This window comes from Microcebus murinus, chromosome 7, assembly GCF_040939455.1.
Source record: "Microcebus murinus isolate Inina chromosome 7, M.murinus_Inina_mat1.0, whole genome shotgun sequence".
In the NCBI taxonomy this organism is placed as follows: Eukaryota; Metazoa; Chordata; class Mammalia; order Primates; family Cheirogaleidae; genus Microcebus; species Microcebus murinus.
Window position 1 is genome coordinate 34,932,469 of NC_134110.1, and position 23,147 is coordinate 34,955,615.

Genomic DNA, 23,147 nt, shown 5'->3' on the forward strand with positions numbered 1-23,147 from the left:
AGGAGCTTTTACAGGAGTACGTCACTGAATTACGAATTATTGCAATCATCCAGGAAGCTGGGGAGGGAAATAAGATGATGTCCTTCGTGGATGTTGGGAACCTGAGATCTGATGAGCATAGAGCGATGGCTGAGATGCCTTGGGGAGAAACATGGTAGCAACTGGATATGTTTTGATTATTTTTCAAACAGTTTGCATGAAAGATATTTCTCTGGGGTCTCAAAACAATCCTAGCACTAGATAGGATAAAATGTGGCCTGATCTTATGATTAAAAAAAATATCAAACTGGAGCACAGAGAAGGTAATAAGTTGCCTAAGGTCACAGAGCCAAGGTCTACCAGGCCCAGGACAAATTCCCAGACTGAACTCCATGTTAATTTTTAACTAAAACAAATACATTGAAAGCTAGAAAAATCTTCGACCAGTGGGGGCACATCCTGGCTCCCTCCCCACACCCTTCCTGGCCATCGGAGCCTTACCTCTAGGCAGGTTGGGATGAACAGGTCTTTTGGAGATGGGTTTTCTTGGGATCCAGCTTGTTTCCAACCAGAAAGCAGCCCACGGGCTCGAGAAAGCTCACAGGTCGTGGGGCCTGTGGGAGAGAGAGGGTGCTTTCAACAGACTGACCATGGGAGCTGAGGGAAAGCGGTGAGCCCAGCTGGACCCCAAGTTTCAGAGCCATGTGTCTGAGTGAACATAGGTGCCCTTTACAGAGAGCTGGAAGCCCAAAGGAGAAGTAGGCTTAAGGTCAAGGACAAAGACCCATGGGGGACATGCCAGCTTATGATAGCGAGTGGCTGTGGATTACACACTGCTGAGCCTCAGTTGAGGCCAGGCCGGCATCCAGATGGGAGGTGGTGAAACTGCAGCAGTAGCCCGGGGAGCAGGTGCACAGGGAGGAGGACCAGGGCCCCTTCGTCACTCTCAGCTGTTTCCCTCCACCTACGAAACTGGGTGCACCAATCAGAAAGGGCCGAGGGGAGCAGGGGCCCCTGGACCTGGGACTTGGGGAAATGTGTCTGCTGTGCTCAGATGGCTTGAGACAAGGGCTGGGCCATGGAGCCTCCCACAGCTGAGTGCTCACAGCTGGCTCAGCCAGCCCGAGTGCCCACCCGGGGGCGGTGGAGAGCTCCGCAGGCTTCACTTACACCGAGGGATCTGTGGGGACCGGGCAGTCAGTGAGGCGGGCACGAACTCTCCCTTCCTGTCCACACACCAGCAGTACCCTAAAAAGAGCCAGCAGCCAGGGGTTCAGGAAACGCACTGGGGCTCCGCTCCCCAGGGTCCCATAAACAACTTTCCTTCTTTGCATTCATAGCAGTGCAGAGCAAGGCCGCCTCTCTGTCCCCCTGGCCCAGACTCCCTGGCTGACATTGTCCACAACCACAGGTTTTGGAGCCCCAGTGCCCCCAGCCACCACCCACTTGGCCTCCGTATTGGTAGAAGGGTCCTGCTCATGGGACAGGTGAGACAACTGGAGGCCAGAGACGCTAAGGGACTTGTCACCAGCTGCCAAAGAGGGGCCTGGGAGTCCAGCTCACTTGACTCCCCGTGTGGGGCTTTTTCCTCTAAATGGAAAGGAAGCAGTGTCACTCAGCCTCCCGAATGTGCCCGCCACCCCTTACCAGTCCCGGCGTGGCACTGCACGGGCTCCCAACTTCCGAACGCATCACACTGCGGCACGTAGGGGCCCGACTGCAGGAGGGTGGGTGCTCCCGCCCTGTCGCCCAGGGAAAAGCGGCGTCTCTGATAGAAGGTTACGGCTGGAGTCAGGGAAGGAGAGAAGCGGAAGGTGACCACCTGCCCGGTGTGGGCTCTGTCACTGAGAACAACCAATTATGTCCCTGTTCCAGTGTGAGGAGGTCCTCTAATTTATTTGACAGACATTTCAACCCAAAATGTTACAGAGGCATCTTGAACAGTGGTAGGCATTCAACAGATTGTCCTTACAAATAACATTAGGCTTAAAATTACAAGAATCTTTGTAGATCTCTACAATGACTTCCACAGAGAATTGATTGGGTGGATGAAGTGTCAGGCACATGAGATAACGGCAGTCACAGCTGAGGTTTACAAGCATTTGTTGTGTACCAGGCACTAAGTACACACTGTAATTAATTTAATCCTCACAACCACTCTTCAAGGAAGGCAATATTATCTTATTTAATGGATGTGAAAACTGAGGCTTCACAGCTGGGAAGTGGAGAGGCTGGACTTGAACACAAGAGGTCAGTCTAAGTCGGCTGCCCTCTTAGGAGCTTGGGTATCCACAAAATCATATCTGATTTTCACAGCAGCTCCCCAAAGTCAGGACTTTTACCCCAGGTGAGGAAACAGAAGCTCCATGAGGGAGGTTAAGTGATGATCAGTGGTCACCCCACTAATGAAACAGCACCCCGTCCTCAGCTCTGGCATGCCCCTACCCCACCAGGCTTCTCTGCATGGCTCTCTCCACCAGCAGCATACGAGATAGTGCACTAATTTATTTGGTTTAGGTTTATCTCGTCCATGCGAGCATTTACGCTCTTTGGTGCAGAGATTTGTGCACACAGAGCAGTGCCTGGCTCATGGTAGGCACTCAAGAAATAACTGTGTGGGAAAAAGAGGAAGAATGAATGTATGAGAGGGAGAGGACAAAGAAAGAGCAAGTGGCAGTCAGGGCACACAGCTGCTTGGTCTGAGTCTTACCGAACTCCAATCTGCTCCCCACCCACCCGCCCTCCTCCTCAGTGCCATAAACGTCTCCTGGGCCTCTCTGCAGGGCCACCCCTCTCCTCCTCTCCACTCCTGCAGGTGTTGGGGATGGGCTGTGGCTCTTCCCAGGGATCCTAGAGGAGAATGGCCACAGCTGGGGCAGTCCAGTTGGCCATCGCCCGCCGCATGCCCAGGAAGTTCTCCCCAACTGGCCACCCTTCAGAAATGGGGTTCATAGCTCCAAGAAGGGGGACTTACAGATATAAGGATGCTGCCAACCCACAATCAGAACCCATCTGGGGATAGCAACACCCACCTTTGGGGCGTCCTGGGGTAGTGGGCAGGGCTCTGGAATCTGACAAGCCTCTGCCTGAATTCTGGCACTGCACCTCTTAGCTGTGTGATTATAAGCAAATTGCCTAACCTCTCTGGGTCTGAGTTTCTTCATCTACGAAATGGGTCTAATACCCACCTAACAGAGTAAGTGTGATATGTCTATCACCACAATCATGCCAAGCATAGTCCTGCACCCTTTGCTACCCTCCTAAGGCCCTAGGACGTTGCTGCCATGCTCTATTGACCAAAGACACACTGTGGCCCTCAGTCTCTTCTTGTCCTAGGCCCTCAACCCCCAGATTCTCAGGGAGAAGACCAGTTCCGGTCCTTCTCCGTGGATCCTTCCTCTTTCCCCACACCCTCAGACATGCAAAATCACAGTGGTTAGTTGGAGAGGAACTTCCTCAGCTTGACTTCCGAAGAAAATGCCACCATGCCATTCAATGACAAATCTCCATGGCACCAACAATACCCTTGTCACTCTCTCCACATTTCCCTCCCTGACCAGAGCGGTCACGACTGAAGGGGCATCAGTGCCACTTCTCTCTTTGGTTATGTCAAATCCTGTCCATGCACAAAATTTCAAACACTGGGTTTCTTGTCAAAAGCAGAAGTCCCCAAGTCTCTGAGGAACAGAGAATGAGGTCCCTGGGCAGAGGGTAAAGGTAGTGAATGGAAGAAAAAGCGGAAGAGGAGGAAGGCAACAACAGGGCGGCTGACCACCCTTTACTGAGCTCCTCCTTGGGGCCAGGCACCGCACCAGGCACCCAGGATATAGAGATGAGTAAGACGTGGTGCCTTGTCCTCCTAAAGAGACGTCTGGTGAGGGAGAGGCAGGAAACAAAGATGGCCCGTGGAAGAGTCTCTTGGAGAGTGAAGAGAAGAAAGACAACTGAGCCCCGATCCCAAGCCCGGCAGCGGGAAGGTGGGGAGGTGCCAGCCCGCGGGAGTGTGTTCTCTTTGACCGGGAGCAGATGTTGTCAGGCAGCGCTGCTTTGCTATTTTGTGACCTAAGACTAGAAAACTGTAGACAGGGAATCAGCTGACAAGGCCCAGAGACAGATGATGAATCATCTGTCCCTGCCAAATCCACGTGGGGTCCCTGAGGGAACCTGAAGGGGCCTGGGCTCTCCCACCAGAACAGCCTGCAGGGCCATGGAGGAAGGACAAGAGCTTTAGGATGGGACAGATCTAGGCACCAACTTCGGCCACGCCTGGGATCAGCCCGGCGGGGACACACGGGAGCTAAGAGCATGGGCTCAAGGACCACACCACTGGGGTTCCCATTCAGGCTCCACCAGTTATTAGTTGGCTGAACTTAGGCAGTAACTTAGCCTCAGACTCAGTTTCCCCATTTGTGAAGAATTGCAGGCGGCAATTATAGTATCATTCTCCTGGAACTGTTCGAGGATTAAATGCAAGTGTCTTATAATCCATGCGGCACAGTAAGTGCCTGGTCAAAGGTAAGTTTCGAGTATCGTTTAGCTGTTATTATGGGCTAGGGGACTGTGAGCTCTCTGCGCTTACTCCTCTGTCATATGCAGGATTAGATGGATCACACGTGTGATAGTTCCTCAGTAATGAGGGCTCCTTTCCCTCCGCCTTTGTGGTGCTCCTGAATCCCTGAAAATGGAAGCTTTGGAACAGGCCTGGGGGGTGCACGAGCATTCGGGAGCTGGGGGCCTTCATGTTTTAGAGGAATGCCGGGCTCCATGGGGGCTGCAAGGCTATCTGCAGTGCGGAGTGTGGGGACCAGCCCCAGCGTGGCTGTGCTGGAGGGCTTGGGGGTGCTTTGGAGAAGCGTTTCAGCTTCGGTGTCACAAAACCACTTTGCCTCTTCTTTCCTAGAAACCCACCAGGCGGGGAAGCCAAGGCACAAAGCCCTAAGGGCCGAGGAGAGACTGATTTAAGTTCATGCTTCTCCAAAGAGAAAGAGTAAGAAACCTGACGTGCGCACACTCACTGGATTGAGCTGCCAAACGGACAGCATCCTCGCTCCCACGCAGAAACTTCTCTGAGAAAGCCTCCCGGGCTGGGGAGCGCAGAGGGAGGCCCAGCTCCTCACTGGTCAGCAAGATCCCCTTGGCCACTAGGAAACTCTCTCCCAGAGGGAACCAGGAGCTGTTGGAAGCTGAGACAATCTCTTCCGTTTCCTTAATGAACTGCAGTACACGAAGCTTCTCTTCCTCACAGGAGCCAGGACCTAGGGAAACAGAAATATCACGGATGGACTCACTCATCGCATGCAGCTCCCTCTGACCTCCCTGAAGCATGCAAACATACATGTTCACACATGCATAACACACGCATGCACATGTACACATAAGCCACACATCACATATATACACATACACACAAATACATATATGCACACATACACATACTACACACATACACACCCCACACACATACACACATGCACATATACACACACCACACATGCCATACACATACACACACGCACATATACACACACCACACATATACACACTCACTGCACACACACTGGACAGCACACATATATACACATCACACATATACACACATTTCTGCATCAGCTGTTTTCTTCACACCAGCAAATGTTCTTTCTGTTTTGCCTCCACAATTTCATTCACTCAACATTTACGGAGGGCCTACTATATAAGAAGATTAGTAATAGCTAATGTCCACTCCATGCCAGGCATCCTGCTAAGCACAGTTACACAGACAACCCAATTTAATCTATATGACAGCCCAACAAAATATTCCTATTTCCATGTTACAAATAAGCAACCGAAGCATGGAGAAGTCACACAACTCAAGCTCCCAGCCAGCAAGTAGCAGATTCGGCATTCCAGTCCAGACAACCTCACTCTTGAAACAGTGGTTCTGACCAGCTGCCTCTAATGGAAGAAAGGACAGATGATGTATGGATGGATGGATGTATGGATAGATAGATATGAAAAGTTGAAGAAAGGCATTGTAGGTTACTAGAGAGTTATTCCTGTGCATGACTCTCAAAGATCCCGGGTACAACTGTTCGGTCACTTACTAGCTGTGTGACCATGGATAATGTGACTACCTTCTTCTAGCTTCAGTCTCCTGCTCTATGCAATGAGGAAAACTGGGGATGGATTCCATGGGCTTTGTATGATTCTATGAGGTGCTCAGCACAGTGTCTGGCATGTGCTGTCCTTGTAACTGTTACTATTATCAGAGGCCACCCAGCCATATTCACTTCAACCAGCACATTGCGAATTCAACGGTGGATGTGTTCAGTAGATTCTTTTGAGAGCATGAGATCAGCAGAAACCTTTGACTTCTGGAACTTGAAGACATAATTGTTTTATTGTTCTAATGGATATTCTTGATCAAATAATCTGTTAGTCCCAGGGATTTGGAATTCCTGAAACAAAAACTCACATTTAAAAACCTCTGTTTGCTCTCCATTTCTTCCTGGATAAAGTCAAAATCTTTAACTGGACACACAAGATCTTTAAAGATCTGTCCCAATTTACCTTCCTCCTCTTCTTCTGTCAGTCCCTTCTAAACCCCCTTCCTTCCTGCTACAATGACCTTCTTCTCCACCCTACTTCTTGTACAGCTTCCCTGACTTGGCACATGCTACTTCCTCTCTTGGAAAGGGCTGACCACATTACGTGGCTGGACAAACACCTCTCAAGATTCATCACAGAAATCAGTGCTGAGCTCATCTTTATCCCAAACTTCCATGAGTTTGTAGCCCCATTCTCTGGGCATCCTTTCTGTGTGCAGACGTCTGTGTAATACCATTGCAGTGTATTATTTACCCGATAACACCTCTGTTTCCACCACTGGTCTCTGAGCTTCTCAGAGCAAACATCATTCTTTTCATGACTGTGTCGCCATCATACAGCACAGTGCACACAGTAGGTGGTTCACAAATGTGCATTAAATGAAGAAAGCCAAATTCCAAACAGGTCAGAGTCCACACTTTGGACTCATACTCCTAGAGGCCTGAGCCATCATCCCTGCATGTGTGTAAGGAAGTTATTGGTCCCTGAATTATTCACTATCAATTGTATTAATGCAGCTAGCATGTATTAAGTACCTCCTCTGTACCAGGCCCGGCACTTTACATCTATTAATTTTTATAATTCCCCCAACAGGCCTTTGACGTAGCTATGTATTGTAACTCTGATTTTACAGATGAAACTAAGACTCAGGGGGTCACCCTCCTTTAGGTCACACAGTGGTAAATGGCAGAACCAGGGTACTAGTGTTCTGTGCTCCAGGCCAGTCCTGCTCAAGGTTGTGGGTGCATTAGATTCACCTGGGAATACTGAAGAAATGCAGATTTTGCTTCAGTAGGTAGGACCCAAGGTCCTGAATCTTTATTAAGTTCCCAAGGTGATGCTGACACTGTTATAGCCTACTTTGAGTATCAAGGCTCTGAACCAAGGGCCACCACAACCTTTCTATCACATACCCCTAGCAACAGAAAAGCTTGAATATGTACCCTCAAGATATGGGTATTGCTTTATAAAGCATATGCATGTTCCACTATAACAACATACCATGTGCAGTCTCCTCAGCTGTTTCAGCTGTTAACACTTAATTGCACAAACAAAAATAGAAATGTGAAAGGAAACGATGAAATACTGAATAGAGATGGAAGGTCTAATATTTTCTCCCTAATGGATGATCTTGTACACCTGGCCATCTACTCTACACAGCCTCCTGTTACTTACTCAATGAAAAAGCCAATTACTCTACATCTAGTTCCAATGATCTGCCCAGCAGTCAGACCAAGGTATATAAGGCTAGTCACTAAAATTACTAGGTACTTTTGGTTTCAGCAACTCAGGCCCCTAAATTTTCATACAAAGAGAACACAATTCAATCTCAGAACATTGAAAGTTATAGGAATGTCTCCATGTAGGAGACCTGACCTTTGGTATGGAGAATGATTCTATAGATCTCACAAAAATAAATAAGACTTCTAAGTAAGAGTCAGACCAACATCAGTGTGTTAACTCTAAGGGTTCTTTTGCTAGAACTTGACATATTAATGGAGAATTCTAGTAGTATTATCTCCAGGTTGTTCAAAATGCAAAGAGTATTACTGTTCTCATCACATGGTTCTTTTATCCAACATTCTAAAAATCCAGTGACTGCTAAAGCCTAAAATTTGGCTAATATTAAAACAGCCTGATGAATTTTAACACATCCAGAAAGGTTCAAGACAATGTTGAGCATTGCAAGGAACAAATTGAGAGATTTCACTGAACTTGAACAGCTATTGTATTGCCTATAACACTAGCGACTACTGGTTAGAGAGATTCTGATTTGATAATAACAGTGTTGAATCTGTCTGGTTTTCTTTCAAATTGCTGGCATGGCTATTTAGGAGTAAAGAACTTTAAGTGAAGACATAAAGTCAGTTTTATTCTATTTATGCTTCCTATACTGCAACTTTTGTATAAGTCTACCTGCCACTAAGCTGAACTCAGAGACCTTCATGAGCGGCTCTCCAATTAGTCCCTCCATTAAATCCCTCCAAGTCAATTAAAGTCACTTTAGGCAGCAGTCTCCTGGGGTCCTGAGCACCCACTAGTGTTTTGTGAAAATAGCAGGGTCACCATGATCCCTGTTGACTAATCAAATGGTGCATGTAACTGGTGAGAGGTTATAAACATTTGCCACGGGAGGACAAGGGCCAGGTCATTTTCGCTTTTATAGACTTCATTGGTTCTAAGAGAGTGCTTTGCACACAGAAGACATATAGTAAAAATCTAAGGCACTGATTTAAATAAACAATTGTATGAAAATCTTAAAATATACTACGTCGACCTTGCCAACACTTGACTGTAGATGCATGGAAGTTACTTCCCGTTCGTGAGCCTTGGTTTCCTCTGCCATGCATTGAAGGGGTGTGTACCTGGCCGTCTCTGGACTCCATTCCAGCTTTTACACTCAATTCCCTTCCATTAAACACCTTTAAAAAAACCAGTAAATTCAGCTCTTCACAGGAGTTACTCACATGCTGGGAGCTTGCTTGGCTCAACCCGTGTTCCTTCCAGCTCTTGACCAGCCTCATCCACACACCAGCAGCTCCGCAGGTCGAAGTGTGCCAAGGGAGAGCTGAAGTCAGAGTAGGGCCCTGGGTACCTGCGGAGCTGGCCATTCAGGATCTGCCAGAAGATGTAGGGCTCCAGGAGGATGTTCTTCTTGGGCTGAGTTAGGTTCCCTTCCAACACCGCTAGTGGGACATCTTGGAAAGAAGGGTATTGTGTCAGCACCGGGAAGATGCCTTGCTGGCCAGCCTCGTACAGACTTTGAATAAAGAGATGGAAGTTCCCAGAAGCTGTTTCTCTATAGCTCATGATCTTCACTAGCAGCTCAGCAGGGGTCAGCTCTGGGCCACTGTTCTGAGCCTTCCACCGTTGGTACCACTCGAAGGCCTGCTCAGGGGGCCCGTCACATTGCACCCGTCTCCACTGACCATTGGCACTGCACTGGGGGATGTAGGTGGCAGAGAGGGCAGGTGGCACGCTGACATTGGAGAGCAGGGCCGACACTGTCTTGAGGAAAGCTTGCTCAGCCTGCAGCTGACAGGGTGTGGGGCCTGGGGAGGAACAATGAACAGGAGTTTCAGTTTAAGAAATATAATAAGCGGAGTAGACCAAGATGAGACTACTTAACTGTCCAAATTCTATCAAAAAAACCTTATATGGCCACAGAAATCCAATCAACCTTAAATTTGCGAATGCCATCTAGACAGAGAGCATGCATGACTAAATCAGCACCATTGAGACCAGCTATTGATCAGTGCTGCAGCAATGTATGTGGCAGTTCTTTAAGGCCAAATCTCCCTATTCACTCACTAGAATGGTTAACAGTATCCAGATGTTCCTGGATAATTTTTACTTTCAGCAATTTTGTCATTAACTGAAGTTTAGACTTTAGCCACGAGTGGATTCTTGCTATGGCAATGCATTGGAGCAGAGCCAAAGAGAGACTCTGAGTCTACAGACTGAGTACACAACAGACTCACATCGCTTGGGTTCGCCAGTTACACTTCGAGTTCCAGGAATGGCCTGACCCTCAGTGTCAACACAGTAGCACTCTGAGTTGAAGCACTGGACAGGGAGGAAGTGTCCTTCACTGGTACAAGCAGGGACAAACAAGCTGGACCCAGCAGGCTGGCTACCCATGAGGCTTTGCATGCGAGCCCTTTGCTTTTCACACTCTGTGGGGCACCTTGGTCGTCTTCCTCTGACTCTTGAGCCAGGAAGTTCTTTGCCCCGGGAATCCACACACCAGCACTCTCCAAGGAAGCACTGGACATCCTCATAGCTTCCTTCCATGGTGCATGACGGGACAAACAGCCTTCCAGGCGTCTGCTCGCAGGTCTGGGAGCTGAGCGCCATGCCCATCACATCCCCTAAATCCTTTGCTACCTCTTCTGGCACAGACACAGCACGCCGCAAGAACAGAAGGAATTCTGGAAGCTCCAGAAGAGAAACAAGGAATTTTAGGGCATTTTGGTTCTCTTGTAAGTTCACTTCAAAGCCAAAGCTGCCCACAATTGTCTTATTCGTAGCAACACCCTTCTTAGAGGCTTCAGGACTTTCCGTGGAAGAATTTAAACCCAGTCCCACCAAAAGCAGCTGGGCTGGTTCCTCTAGTCTCCCTCTGTTCTGGAAGCCTGAGAGACCAAGTTGCTGGAAAAACTGACTGAAGTTAAATGTGCCTCTTGTGCCAAGGGCTCCAGACACGTTAAACTGGCCAACATTCTCCAAAAATTTCCCTGCAAAGAGGTTTTGCTGGAGTTTCTTTGGGTTGGTAGTAAACTGAAGGGCAAGTCGAGCCAGCTCTCGAGAGGGGAAAAACACTCTCATGGCTTCTTTGAGGAGACTTTCTGAGGCAGAAAACTGTGGACCCTGCCCTTCCACCACTGGGCGGAGAAGCCCGGAGTCAACAAAGAGCTCCTTGACCGTCAGTGGGCAGGATGTGGCAGACCTGGCTCCTCTCTGAGAGCCTCGTCCTTCCTCGGAAGAGAACAGGTCATGCTGGCTGAAGTAGCCTGAGGTCCCAAAGTAGAGTCTGGACAAGGCCTGCCGCCTTTTAGAGGCACAAGATTGGTCTTCAGCTGCACGAAACAAAGTGAAACAGGAAAAGTGACATTAACATCTTAAGCAGTCCTGAGACAAGCCCTCGATCTTTCCAGTGGTAAGATGCTACATCAATTCAATCAAAGACACCTACACTGGGGACTAATTCCTTCTCTGCATCCTTTTCTGTTTCTCCTTTCCCTCGAAGCTGCCTTGTGGGGGCCATATTTGGGGGCGTGACTATTTCTGGTGACATCTCTCAGCTTTCATTAGAGGTTGACACTGTCTAAAGCAAGTCTCACAGACACTGGCCTACTTTCCGGAAATCTGACTACATTCGACAACTGTACTGGGTTGAATAGTGTCCCTCCCCTCAAGTTCATGTGTACCTGGAACCTCAGAACGAGACCTATTTAGAAACAGGATCTCTGCAGATGGAAGCAAGCTAAGATGATGTCACACTGGATTGGGGTGGGCTCTAAATCCAGTGGCCGGGGTCTTTATTAGAAGATTGTGTGAAGACACAGAGAGACACACAGAGAAGAGGCCATGTGAGGACAGAGGCACAGATTATAGTGATGCAGCCACAAGCCCGGGAACACCAGGGATTGCCAGAAGCCACCAGAAGGTAGGAAGGGCAAAGAGTGACCCTTCCCTAGAGCCTCCAGGAGGGCATGGTCCTGCCAACACCTGGCATTCAGACTTGCAGCCTCTAGAACTGTGAGAGAATACATTTCTCCTGTTTTAAGCCACCTAGTTAGTGGGGGTTTGCTATGGCAGCCTAGGAAACTATTATGCCAACAAATTCCTAGTTGTATTTAATGAAATGTTTTCTTCAAGCATTCCCTTGTTGGAATTTTTAATAGATTGTAATGCACTACTATATGCTTTCCACATGACTGCTTAATTCCTCCCCATGAGTAGTCTTTTCCAGGCTAGCTATGGTCTCCCTGAGGATAAGCACAGTACCTTAGATACTATGGGTATTTCCCATAGTAAGAAATACTTTCCTCTATTCTAATATAATATTTCCTATAATATAGCAGTGCCCAGCAAACACACTTAGCACATTCTTCTGGGCTTTTGACCTCTCCTTGAAATTACTAATTAAACAGTGATCAATTCAGCGAACTCCATGGTCAGGTCATTCGAGCTAAACATCTTAGGTTGACCATAATCACATTAAAGAAAAAAATGCAAAATTCAAATGCCAAGTGGGGGTCTCAGTCACATAGGTAGAAGTAAGGAAGCTTCTTTTTTTCTCCATAAAGTCACAAATCTTAGAGGACCTTTTAAACCACTTAACTCACCCCCAACTTTTAAAATAATTTTTTCCTCTTGATGTACATGGATGCCAAAGAGGAAGTCAGCCAATTTCCTTCTGTAACCAGGCAACAGAGAAAGAACTGGAAAATGTGGTGAGAAGGTAGGGGGGCAGGAGGAAGACTGGCAACATCAGAGCACGGAACACATCCCCCCTCCCAAGGCCGTGGCCTCCTCTAATGGCTATTACAGGAAGGTATGGAAGGAATAAAGTTGACCGCTTATTCTCTTTCCAAATTCATACCTGATCCCTTCCATCCATTTGTTATGTGGTGTTACCAAGGCAAAGAAATTCAGATATCATTTCCATGTGGCATTTTTTTCCACAGAAAGAAGACTGACATGGCAGAGAGAAAAAGTAAAGATATATGATCCATCCATGCATTTGATAGAGCTATTTATTGTTTTTCATCTGGAAAGCCATAGTGCTTCATTTCACCCAGAAATTAAAGGGCACAAATTCTCCAGGTTTCAATAGAATTGAAATGTGATTGTAAGTATTAATACCTTCAAGGCAGGACTTCCAAATTTTCGTTTTCAGCATTCTCATACTCAGCAGATAGAATACTACCAAACACTACATAGAATATTTAAAATGTTAGATTGGAGAAATGGAGTGACTTAACAGGAATTATTGAGCGAATGTTAATACTTATCTACTTTGAAGCTACAAAAAACGCTGCATTCTTCTTCACTGTTGCAAATCTTTCTGAATCTACACGGCTTACCCAAGTCAGAAGTCTGCGAGTGCTTCCGGATTCTTGTCCCTCCCTCATTGCTAACATCCCTCAAATTCCCACTGGGAAGATCAAATGGGGTCTTGCTGGAATGCCTGGTGATAGTTCTCACTATCTGCCACTGCTTCTGCTTTAGGATTGGTCCCCATACTGTGTTGAATAGTGCCCCCCCAAAATTAATGCTCTTCCCAGAAGCACAAAATGGAACCTTATTTGGCAAGAGAGTAGTTAAGATGAGGTCGTACTGGGTTAGGTGGGCCCTTAATCCAACATGGCTGCTCCTCTTATAAGAAGAGGGCAGAGACACAGAGACAGGTGCAAAGGGAAAACAGCCATTGTCGATTGAGGCTAAGACTGGAGTGATGCTGCCATAGCCAAAGAATGCCACAGGTTGCTGGCATCCATCCACCATGAGCTATAAAGAGGCAGGAAAGGATCCTCCCCCAGAGCCTGCAGAGAGAGTATGGCCCTGCTGACACCTTGATTTTGGACTTCCAGCCTCCAGAACAGTGAGACAATAGATTCCTGTTGTTCTAAGCTACCCAGTTTGTGGTGAAGTATTGCAACAGCCCTACAAAACTAATATAGAGCCCCTCTTGGTTCAGAACATTGCAATGACCTCCTAATTAGTCCTGTTGCCTCCAGGGTAATGCTCCCCTTGGCCCCTCCTCCAGAATTTCTTTGTCTGAGCTATCACAACTCTCTCCAGCTTAAACCTCTCAATGTCTTCACTCCAGGATTAAGATCTCACACCTTTGTTATGACAAGCACACCAACTTACTACTGCCTTTCCCACAAATTTTTTTTCTCTATCCTTCTTGCAGATTCAGTGATCATTAGCCTATCAATGCCTATTATTCCTTATTTTTTATTCCTTATTATTTTTATTCCAATGCCTTATAATTTTGCTTCTCCTGCTTTATCTATAAAAAACACCTTCCCTTACTTTCCTCCTTTATAAAACATCTTCACTGCAGAAAACTCTGATCAAGTGTTACCTCTTCCATGAAGGCTCCCTAAATGTCCCCATGCTGCAAGATAGAATGGACCATCCCCCTGCCCTGCAACTATGCTCCTTTAGTTACCTGTACACACGTCTCTCATGGCACCTTGAAACTTGATTCTCTTCTCTTTTTTTCACCTATGACCCCCCTAATATTCTTTGAGCTCCCTGAGAAAGCAACCACATCCGACACAAGTTAAGAAACATGTTGGAAGTTGATAATGAGAAACTGGTTTCAGTTACGTCACACTGGAAGGTCTGTGGAGGAGTCAGTAGGCAGTTGAATTAATGGGGTCAAGAGAAGTTGGTTGGGGGAACAGTTACAGGAGTATGATCTGAGGAGACCAAAAGAGGAAGCCCCCTGAGAGGAAACCCACCGCAAGATGGCGGCTCCCCTTGCCGCCGGGTTCCCTGGATCTCCTTTCCCCGGGCGTCCACACACCAGCACGGCCCTTCCTTCTGGCACTGCACTGCCTGGTAGTCCCCATCTCTGCTGCAGCTTGGAACGTGGGGGTGACCAAAGCTGGTTGCTGCAAACCGCTCCACTTCACATTTTGTGGGGCCTAGAAGACATCCATGCAGGAGAGAGAAGGCAGTGTGCACTCGCTTCATGTGTTTACAGCGTGCACTGCTGTTTGCTGCTAAGATTATTTTTTTTTAATGTCTGCACTCACTTCGATGGAACAGCCAGGGAGACTGTAGCCACTTTAAAACCCAAGTGGTTTCCCTCAGCAGAAACACACACATCTGTTGGCAGCGTGTTACTCACATCGGAATCTGCCGGAGATGACTAATTGAACTGCGAGGAACCGTCTCTGCAGGATCCGGTACAGGGTGGTTTCGGTGAAGGTGGAAGCAAGGTCCAGGCCAGCAAAAACGGTGTCATAGATTTCATCCAGTAACAGCTCCACACCTGAGCAAAGACAGCAAGCATTTCAGGGATGGCCTCGTTTAGAAAGGAAGCCCTGACATTGCAGTGCAAACAGATATTAAGAGGGAATTAAGATATTAAGATATTAACAGATATTAAGAACCTTCACCAGCATCAGGTCTGAATAATACTGTAATAGTTTCCAACATCAGGGCTGCTGTGTACGGCCGTGCAGGTTGTTAACAGCACAAAGGAGCACTGCCTAGAGAATAAGAGATTGAAATCCATCCTGTGTTCCACCCACCAACCTCAGAGCTGCATCTGCTTGGGGGTGAGGGGTGCCTCTTTCCAGTAAGCACCATTTGGGTCCGCTGCATTCAAAGTACCACAATGAAAGTTTGCTAAGACTGCGTCCTCTTCAATACCCACAGTGGCCTGGCAGGGGAGTGGTAGTCATTACACTAGTTCTGCTTTACGAGCAATGCTATTTAGGCTCTGGCACCTGATGAATTGCTCACTCCCTCCCTTCAGATTGCCTGAGGTGTGCTCACTCACCTGTCTCAGCCAGTTCCCGCCCCTGGCTGTCAGCACAGTGACAATACCCAGACACCTCAGGGAACCTTCTCCGGAAGGAGCTGAAGGTCACAAATGCATCTGGAAACCTGAGAGAGAATGAGATTTATGATCACCATTTCATAAAAGGCAAGTCATCACTAGCTCTTCCTGTAGCAATAAACGTGGCCAAGTCCACACCGAGGGAAAAGGAATGTCTGTTTTTTTATCTCCCGACAGTTGCGCCATGCCTCCTTTGGTAAATGCATTTCTTTTCTAAATTGGTTTTACCTGGCTGGAACCAGGCTGGACCTTATAAAATAAAGCTGTGCTTAGCTGTCACCTGCTAATTAGCTGTTTGCCTCACTTATGGCATTTGACCAGTTTATTCCCACCCATGTGTCTCACAGGGCAGGCAGAAAACAAGTCATGAGCATCACATTAACTGGTTCCTTTACTGGAATATAACTCTCGAGACTAAAGGCCAAGTTTGCTTTGCAAACATATGGTACATTGTAGATGATCTCATTTTGGAAGATCAAATGACTTCAGGTCCCTTTATAACTTTTCAAGAGCTTGAAAAGGAGCCAGGTCCCACCATAGGAAATCAGTAAGAAGGAAATTTTCCAGTTCCATAGTTGAAAACACATGAATCAAGATGACATCACTAACAAGGGCTATCCACCCCTTTCTGTAAATCGAGGAAAGATATTCCCTAATCATGTCTGGCTTGGCCATTGCTGTAAGGAGCTCATCAGCTGAGTTCCCCATCCTGGAAGTAACAGAAAGCCAAGTTATGAAGAGCCATGTTTTAGTCCTTCCCCTGTGCAATGATTTAGCAACCAGAGAGGAATGTTTCGTCTTTGTATAACACTGAGAGATTTGTTTTCATGCCCTATATAGCTGTACATGAGGTCCAAGCATAGTATGCTTCTACCTGTGTTTGAAATATATCCCCAAACAATAAGTTAATGGAAACAACAGCTCTCTGCACTGACAGGTCTATTGGTGTGTAATCTATTCTATCAAAATATTGAAAACAACCTTAATATCCAATGATGAAAAAATTAAGAAGTAAATTATAGTAAATCTCCTAAATGGAATAAAATGCTACAGTTGAGGATGGTACTTCTAAAAACTAGCCAAAAGGGAGCATGTATAACATTATATAAAAAGAGTAGACTATGAAATGGAATGCATATGCTGCAGTTACCAGTATGTAAATAAGCTGGTTTTGGAAGACAATGTATGGCACGGTAACTGCTTGGACCCTGAACATGTGGGTGGAACAAGTATTAGTTAATTTGAATAGAAATGAATATGCAAAACAAAATTTATGAAAGCACTATAAGACATGGATAAGGTGTTTTTTTCCCATGTTGTTGGTCTATTATTGTGTGTATGTGAGTTACATAAAGAATGTTATAGTAAGGGAATTGCATAACAGAAAGTAAAAACTCACTTTTCCTAGTTGCCACTGACAAGGGGTGTATAATAAAGGTTCATTCATTGAAACCTGGGATAATTCAATTCTAAAAGTGCCAATAAGCGTATAATAATCACCTCCATTTATTGAGCACTACTTTGTAAAAAAAATGTCCACAAAGTATTTAATAGACATCGACTCATTTAATCCACTTAACACTTCTAAAAAAGGAGTGTTAGAGATTAAGAAGGTGAGGTATGTGGGCCACTATCTTCAACTAGTGGTACAAACTCAAGTTCCAGCCCCACGGAAACCTATCTCTGCCAGTGGTGCTATTCAGTGTGTTTCTGGCAGCCCCTGGTTCCTGCCCCATACCCTGCAGGGCTGTGACTCTGCTCCAACACTGTGCTCTTGTGCCAAGCACTGAGCTTTTCCTGGCACCTGATAGATGCTAATGACACAGGTGCTGGCCTGAGGCGGCTTCTGAACCCCATTCCAGTGTGAAGCACAAGACGTTGAAATCATTCTAGTCCCATGCTCTATGATTCAACCCAGAGACCCACTTCAATGTCCTGGCCCAGGGCAGACATGAGCTCTAGAGGCTCTGAGCCATCTTCATCCACCACTGTATGGCCAGAGTCCCGGTCTTGTGGTTTCTGGCCTTATAAACTGCCCGGTACCCGGACCTGCTTTTTGCATGGACGTCACTCTTGCTCTCCTCTTCCTGCCTATTGGAAATGGCCCTGGCTTCAGCTGGAGAGAGGGTCCTTCCCACTCCTAGAAAGACCACCCTAAGGCCAGGTGCTGCTGCCTAGACTCTCTGCGGCAGTCCCCTGTTCATCTCTGGGGCCAACACCCTGTGCTGCCATCTTTAATCCCTCCTTGCTGATTCTGTATGTGATGAGAAGAGCTAATATGAGTGCCACTATTAATTACTACTCATAAAAATAATAACAGGTGATATGTACTGATCAGACACTACCCCCAACACTTTCCATATTTTACCTCATTTAATTCTCATAACAACCCTTTAAAAGTCCCCATTTCACAAATGAGATTCTGAGCGGTGACATGATTGGGTCAAAATCACCAGCCAAGCCCAGGAACCAGTTTTCCTAAATTCACTTCCAGTGCTCTTTCGACAACACGGGGGGCTGAAGGGTGAGACCAGTCCTCTGGGGGCCCTGCCCTTCAATCAACAATGAGTTCAAGCTCTAAACTGTCCCGATTTCCTGTGTTCCCACAATTCAATTTGATACAATATGATTTTTGTGGCTAATTTCTGACACAACATCACCATCAATCAATTTTGGATTCTTCCTCCAGCATAACAATGAGCACTGTTACAATGTTTAGTTGTCACTTTTGCTGTTGTCTTTGGTGATTTCCTGTCACCAGGGCACAAGCCTTCTGCAGTGCTGTCAATCTTCTCCATATTCGATATCCTACCTGACGTCAACCAAGGAAAGTCAAACCCCTGAAACCAAACTGAAAGTCCTGAGGAAAGCGGGGCAGCCTGACTCCATCTTTATACTCGGGCCAAGTGGGTTTGGAACCTATCGTATAGCCAAAGAATGCTCCCAAAGGAGGTGAGTTTCAGTGCGATTCTAAAGCCAAGAACGGCAATTTGACCAGGAGCAGATGGAAAAGTGGACGATGTGTCTAGAAGGGTGGTTAACATGCCTCCAACTTCAAGGTGGGAGACAGGGAAAACTGAGAGATTGATAGTCACGGAGGGAGGTACTTGTCTGGTAGAAAATGCCAGGACCCAAAATCTTAGTCACTGAAATACAGTACGTGAAAACGCTGTGCCCGTTGCTTCTCACAGGCCCTGGCCTTAAGAAACTGATGGTCTTGTGGGCAGCGGGAAATTGTCACGACATGTAGTCCCCTCTGGCACGTGGCATTATCCCCTTTATGAGGACCAGAGGAACAAAGTCTCCTTTATCTTCAATAGAAGAAGAAGTTGCGTTTCCCTGAGAAAGCAGTTTATTTTTATCTGGTAGAAACCAAATAACTTAGACTATTTTCTCTTTTCTCTGGTCATATAGGGAGTTCAGAGACAAACACGCAGCCTCGCAAATCTGTTATAACTTCATGGAACAGTTGATGTGGGTGTACCTTAGCCTTGCTTATTCTTATTTCCTACCCTTATCATGCCTTCCTCATGATTTCCTCTAATTTCCACTTATATCCTGTTCTGGGAAAATTGGAAGAAAGAAGAAAATAAAACCAATGCAATATTTAATAAAAATAAAACATGGTATGTATTTTGTCTAGTGGAAAAGGATGCTTGCCTTTTGTTGAATAAAAAGCAAACTCTCAGGGTTGTCATAGAAGAGTCCTCAAGAAAGGAAATGCCAGTGGAGGGGCAGGTGATGGCATTTCTGAGCTTGCACCCAGCCTACAGACAGGGAAATTACTGACAAGACTGTGAAGCACTGGTCCCCACCAGGCATCTGGTCTTGTTCCTGTGCAGAGCATGTCTCTGGATTCAGTGAGATCCTCTAGCACAGGGGTCCTCAAACTTTTTAAACAGGGGGCCAGTTCACTGTCCCTCAGACTGTTGGAGGGCCGTTGGAGAGTGCGGCGCACATTCCACACATGCGCGCTGTGGGCCCAGGACAAGTCGGCTGCTAAGCAGGACAGGCAGCAGCGGCAAAAACACCCAGTGGGCCGGATAAATGTCCTCGGCAGGCCACATGTGGCGCGCGGGCTGTAGTTTGAGGACTCCTACTCTAGCATCTCCATGGGCAGTTCCTCCAGAAATCTAGTCGTTGATTAATAAATTAGCCATGTATTTGATTTTTCTCTTACACTACAGTGGGTACTTCTTTGTGGAGGGAACATAGCCTAACATAGCACCTGGTTTCTCCATACAATCCCTTCTATGTTGCACTTACAATACGCCTTCACCATCTATTAAGATGCATCTGATCCTTCCCACAGGACAATCTGGGTAGTGTGGGTGGCTAAGCGGTTTGTGGTGAGACTGCTAAAAAGTTTGAGTGAGTTTAATCACTAAGGGCAAGGGTTGATAAAGAACCCAATTAACTTAATTTTAAGTCAAATCACTAAAATCTTAGTATAATGACATCAGTCCTGCTCAAAGGCTTCTAAGACCTTTACCTATAATCTGCTTGGCCAAAACCTGAGGCTGGGCCAGGGCAATGTAAGAGATGGGTCATGCATCAGAAAGGACTAGCAAAGCTTACTCCCCATCACAACATGGTACTTTAGAAGTCACAGGCCAAACAGGTGTAGTGAGCAGTGGGGTTCTTCAAGGTCAAAAGGACCTACTTCAAATGCATAAGCTCTATGGCCAAGTTCCAGTGCAAATCATAACCTAGCACATTAAGAACTCACAACAGTTTGGCAAATGAGCTGCCCACAGACTTTCAGCTTTCCTATGACCCTAGGCAAGGAAGCCAACTGCCTTAGGCCGCTTCCCCATTTGAGTGTCCCAAAGAAATACCCTCAGATTCAACATTCCAAAACCAACTTTGTCGCTTTTCTTTTCCAAATTCATCCTTGATCATCCATCTAGAACTGACCGGGGAGTCATCCTTGACTCTATCTTCCCCTCATCCTCCATGTATATCCCTTCACCAAGCTCTGTGAATTCCACCTGGTAAATAATTCTCCCACCTCTCAGCTGTCCTCTCCACCACCTACTGCACATCACTGTCTCCCACCTGGACTAGCCTCCCAGTACCCACACACTCTGCTCCTCCCTCACCCCACACCATTCTCTATGAAATCCAAGTCCAAGAGTGACTAGGATATACCTTACCTCCATCCCAGGCTTAAAATACTTGGTGCAATATTGGGGAATTGCCTACACTAAACAATGCTCTTTGATTATCTGAAATTCAAATGTAACTAGCTGTCCCTTATTTTATCTGGCAACCCTAGGTGCTAAGCTTAGACTCTTCCCGTGGCTCCAGTCCACTTTGCCCAGAGGAGTCACTGGGCCTGAGACTACCCAGGCCCACATAAGCGTCAGAAAATCCCTGATTACAGCTGGGCTTCCAATAACCAACATCCAACCCTTCCTATGACCTTCCTAAACCAGAATTTTCTCTGAGACATGCTTGTTTACAAAAAAGAAAAAGATCCCATTTCAGGAGTAAATTTTTGTGTGTTTGTTTTAAACAATGCTTAGTGCTAAACTTTTGCATTTAACTAGACTGCCCTCTGGTGGAGGTAGCTGTGAATTGTGCCTCAACCTCAACATGGCACCTGTAAAGTTCTTGGACGCATTCACCTATTTATTCTGTAAGCATCAATTGTAGAACTACTGGGTGCAAGCTCTGTACTATACACTGTATGGCAACAAAGTTGAATCACATCACAGTAGTGTGATTTAGTAAAAGGATCCAGACAGCTCTAGCACACACTAACTATGCTTCCTAGGGTTAGTTCTTTAACCTCTGTGTTTTAGAGTCCCCAAATTTATATTAGAGACAATTATCAAATTATTTCTGTAAGTATTAAAGTAAATAAAAAGATGTAAAATTACCTGTATACAGTAAGTACTCAGCTGAACTCAAATTGAGAACTCATAAATTTGCATCAATGAGCATTCAGTGAATCTGGCTGTTGGAGATTTATATGTGTTCACAGGTGGGGCCATTCTCTAGGCCTGGCATGGGGCATGGTAGGGGGTTGGATCTAACCTACAACCTACATATGCCCAAACTGGGCAATATATGAGAATTCCCTACAGATGTAGAATAATTTACAATTTTGTCAATTTGCAATGGTTTCATAGATGGGGTCTCATCGGATCTTTACTATGACCTAATAAGCGGAGATTGTTCTACATTTCCTAGATGGGAACGCTGAGGCTCTGAGAGAGTCAGTGCCAGGCCACCATGCTAAGTAGTGGCAGAGGCAGAATGCAGGTCACAAAGGCAAGCACTCCAGGACAGGGCAGGTAATGCAGATGGGTGGAGTGGGTAGGGGTATGACAACAGAGCACAGACAGACCCGGAGCACAGACGGGTGTGCCCTTGGTCCAAAAAGGGCAGTGCAAGCCCAATTTCTTGGTGCCATGGGTGAATGCGCACAGCCTCCCACCCTTGTTCTTTGAAATAAGGAATTCAGAATTTAGTGTTTTAGGTTGAACATATAAAACTGCACATATCAAACTACATTTTTATCTACAAAAATAGGAATTTCTTAGGGTATATAACCTAATAAAAGGTCCCAGTTTTAAAAATATTATGCAGCTCTAACAAAACCTGTCTAAGGAACAGATCCTACGTATAGGCTGCTAGTCTGAAACTCCTCCTGGCACAGCCCATGAGAATTTCCTCTCTCACAGTGGGAAAGGAACTGGTTATTTTAGAAGCCAGCCACGCAGAGGCTCAAGTTGGCTCAAGTTCTCTAAGAGAATTCATATCAGCATTTGCAGACTAGTATTCTCATTTCTGTTTACTCAGAATGGTTCAATTACACCTGAAGTCTGCACGAGCCCTTTACAATAATGAAGTAGCTGTCTTGGATAACCAGAAGCTACCCAGCTATTGGGGACAGGATCTGTAATGCAGCTCCCTTTCTAAATATGTCATTTAAATCTTTAAAGTTACTTATAAGCGCACACATACACACAGTTTACAAAACTTCATAAATACGATGCAATCCCTGCTTGGGGAGTGCTGTCTTTTGCCCCTTTCTGCTGACCCCTTTCTGCCCACTCTTCCTTCTGCAGAACAGCCCTGAGCCTCAAAGCAGCCTGTCATAACAACGCAGTATGTGCCACTTCATATTGGCCTTGGAGCCCACTTAGTCCTGTGCAGACACCAGCATCATCATATAATTGTATAAGCATATATAAAGGATATTTTAGCTTATTTATTCTTTAAAAAGTAAATCACATATTGTATTATCTGCACTTTGTATTTTGAATCATATTATCATAACACACTGTGGAATCATCTCCAAGTCAACTGTTCTAGCTCTAATACATTCTTTTTAATGGATGCATAAATATTTATGGCGATACACATTTATTCAGTTATCCACCTTTTCACAATCACGTCTTTCCCCAGTTTTATGCTACAATGAAAACGATGCAGTAAACACCCTCGTACTTAGGTCTTCACATTGTGGTATTTTACATTT

General features: G+C 46.1%; 1 protein-coding gene across 1 annotated transcript in view; it reads right to left on the reverse strand.

The window, feature by feature from the left end:
* The window catches only part of TG (thyroglobulin), a 240,320-nt gene that overhangs the window by 210,786 nt on the left and 6,387 nt on the right, over positions 1-23,147 (reverse strand). Inside the window, exons 6-14 of the mRNA XM_076005003.1 lie at positions 15,596-15,702; positions 14,939-15,082; positions 14,547-14,732; positions 10,047-11,144; positions 9,033-9,617; positions 4,995-5,234; positions 1,627-1,764; positions 1,150-1,227; positions 481-593 (exon numbers count right to left, since the gene is read on the reverse strand). Of these exons, the coding sequence (XP_075861118.1) occupies positions 481-593; positions 1,150-1,227; positions 1,627-1,764; positions 4,995-5,234; positions 9,033-9,617; positions 10,047-11,144; positions 14,547-14,732; positions 14,939-15,082; positions 15,596-15,702 (2,689 nt within the window). The remainder of the gene's footprint in view (positions 1-480; positions 594-1,149; positions 1,228-1,626; positions 1,765-4,994; positions 5,235-9,032; positions 9,618-10,046; positions 11,145-14,546; positions 14,733-14,938; positions 15,083-15,595; positions 15,703-23,147) is intronic.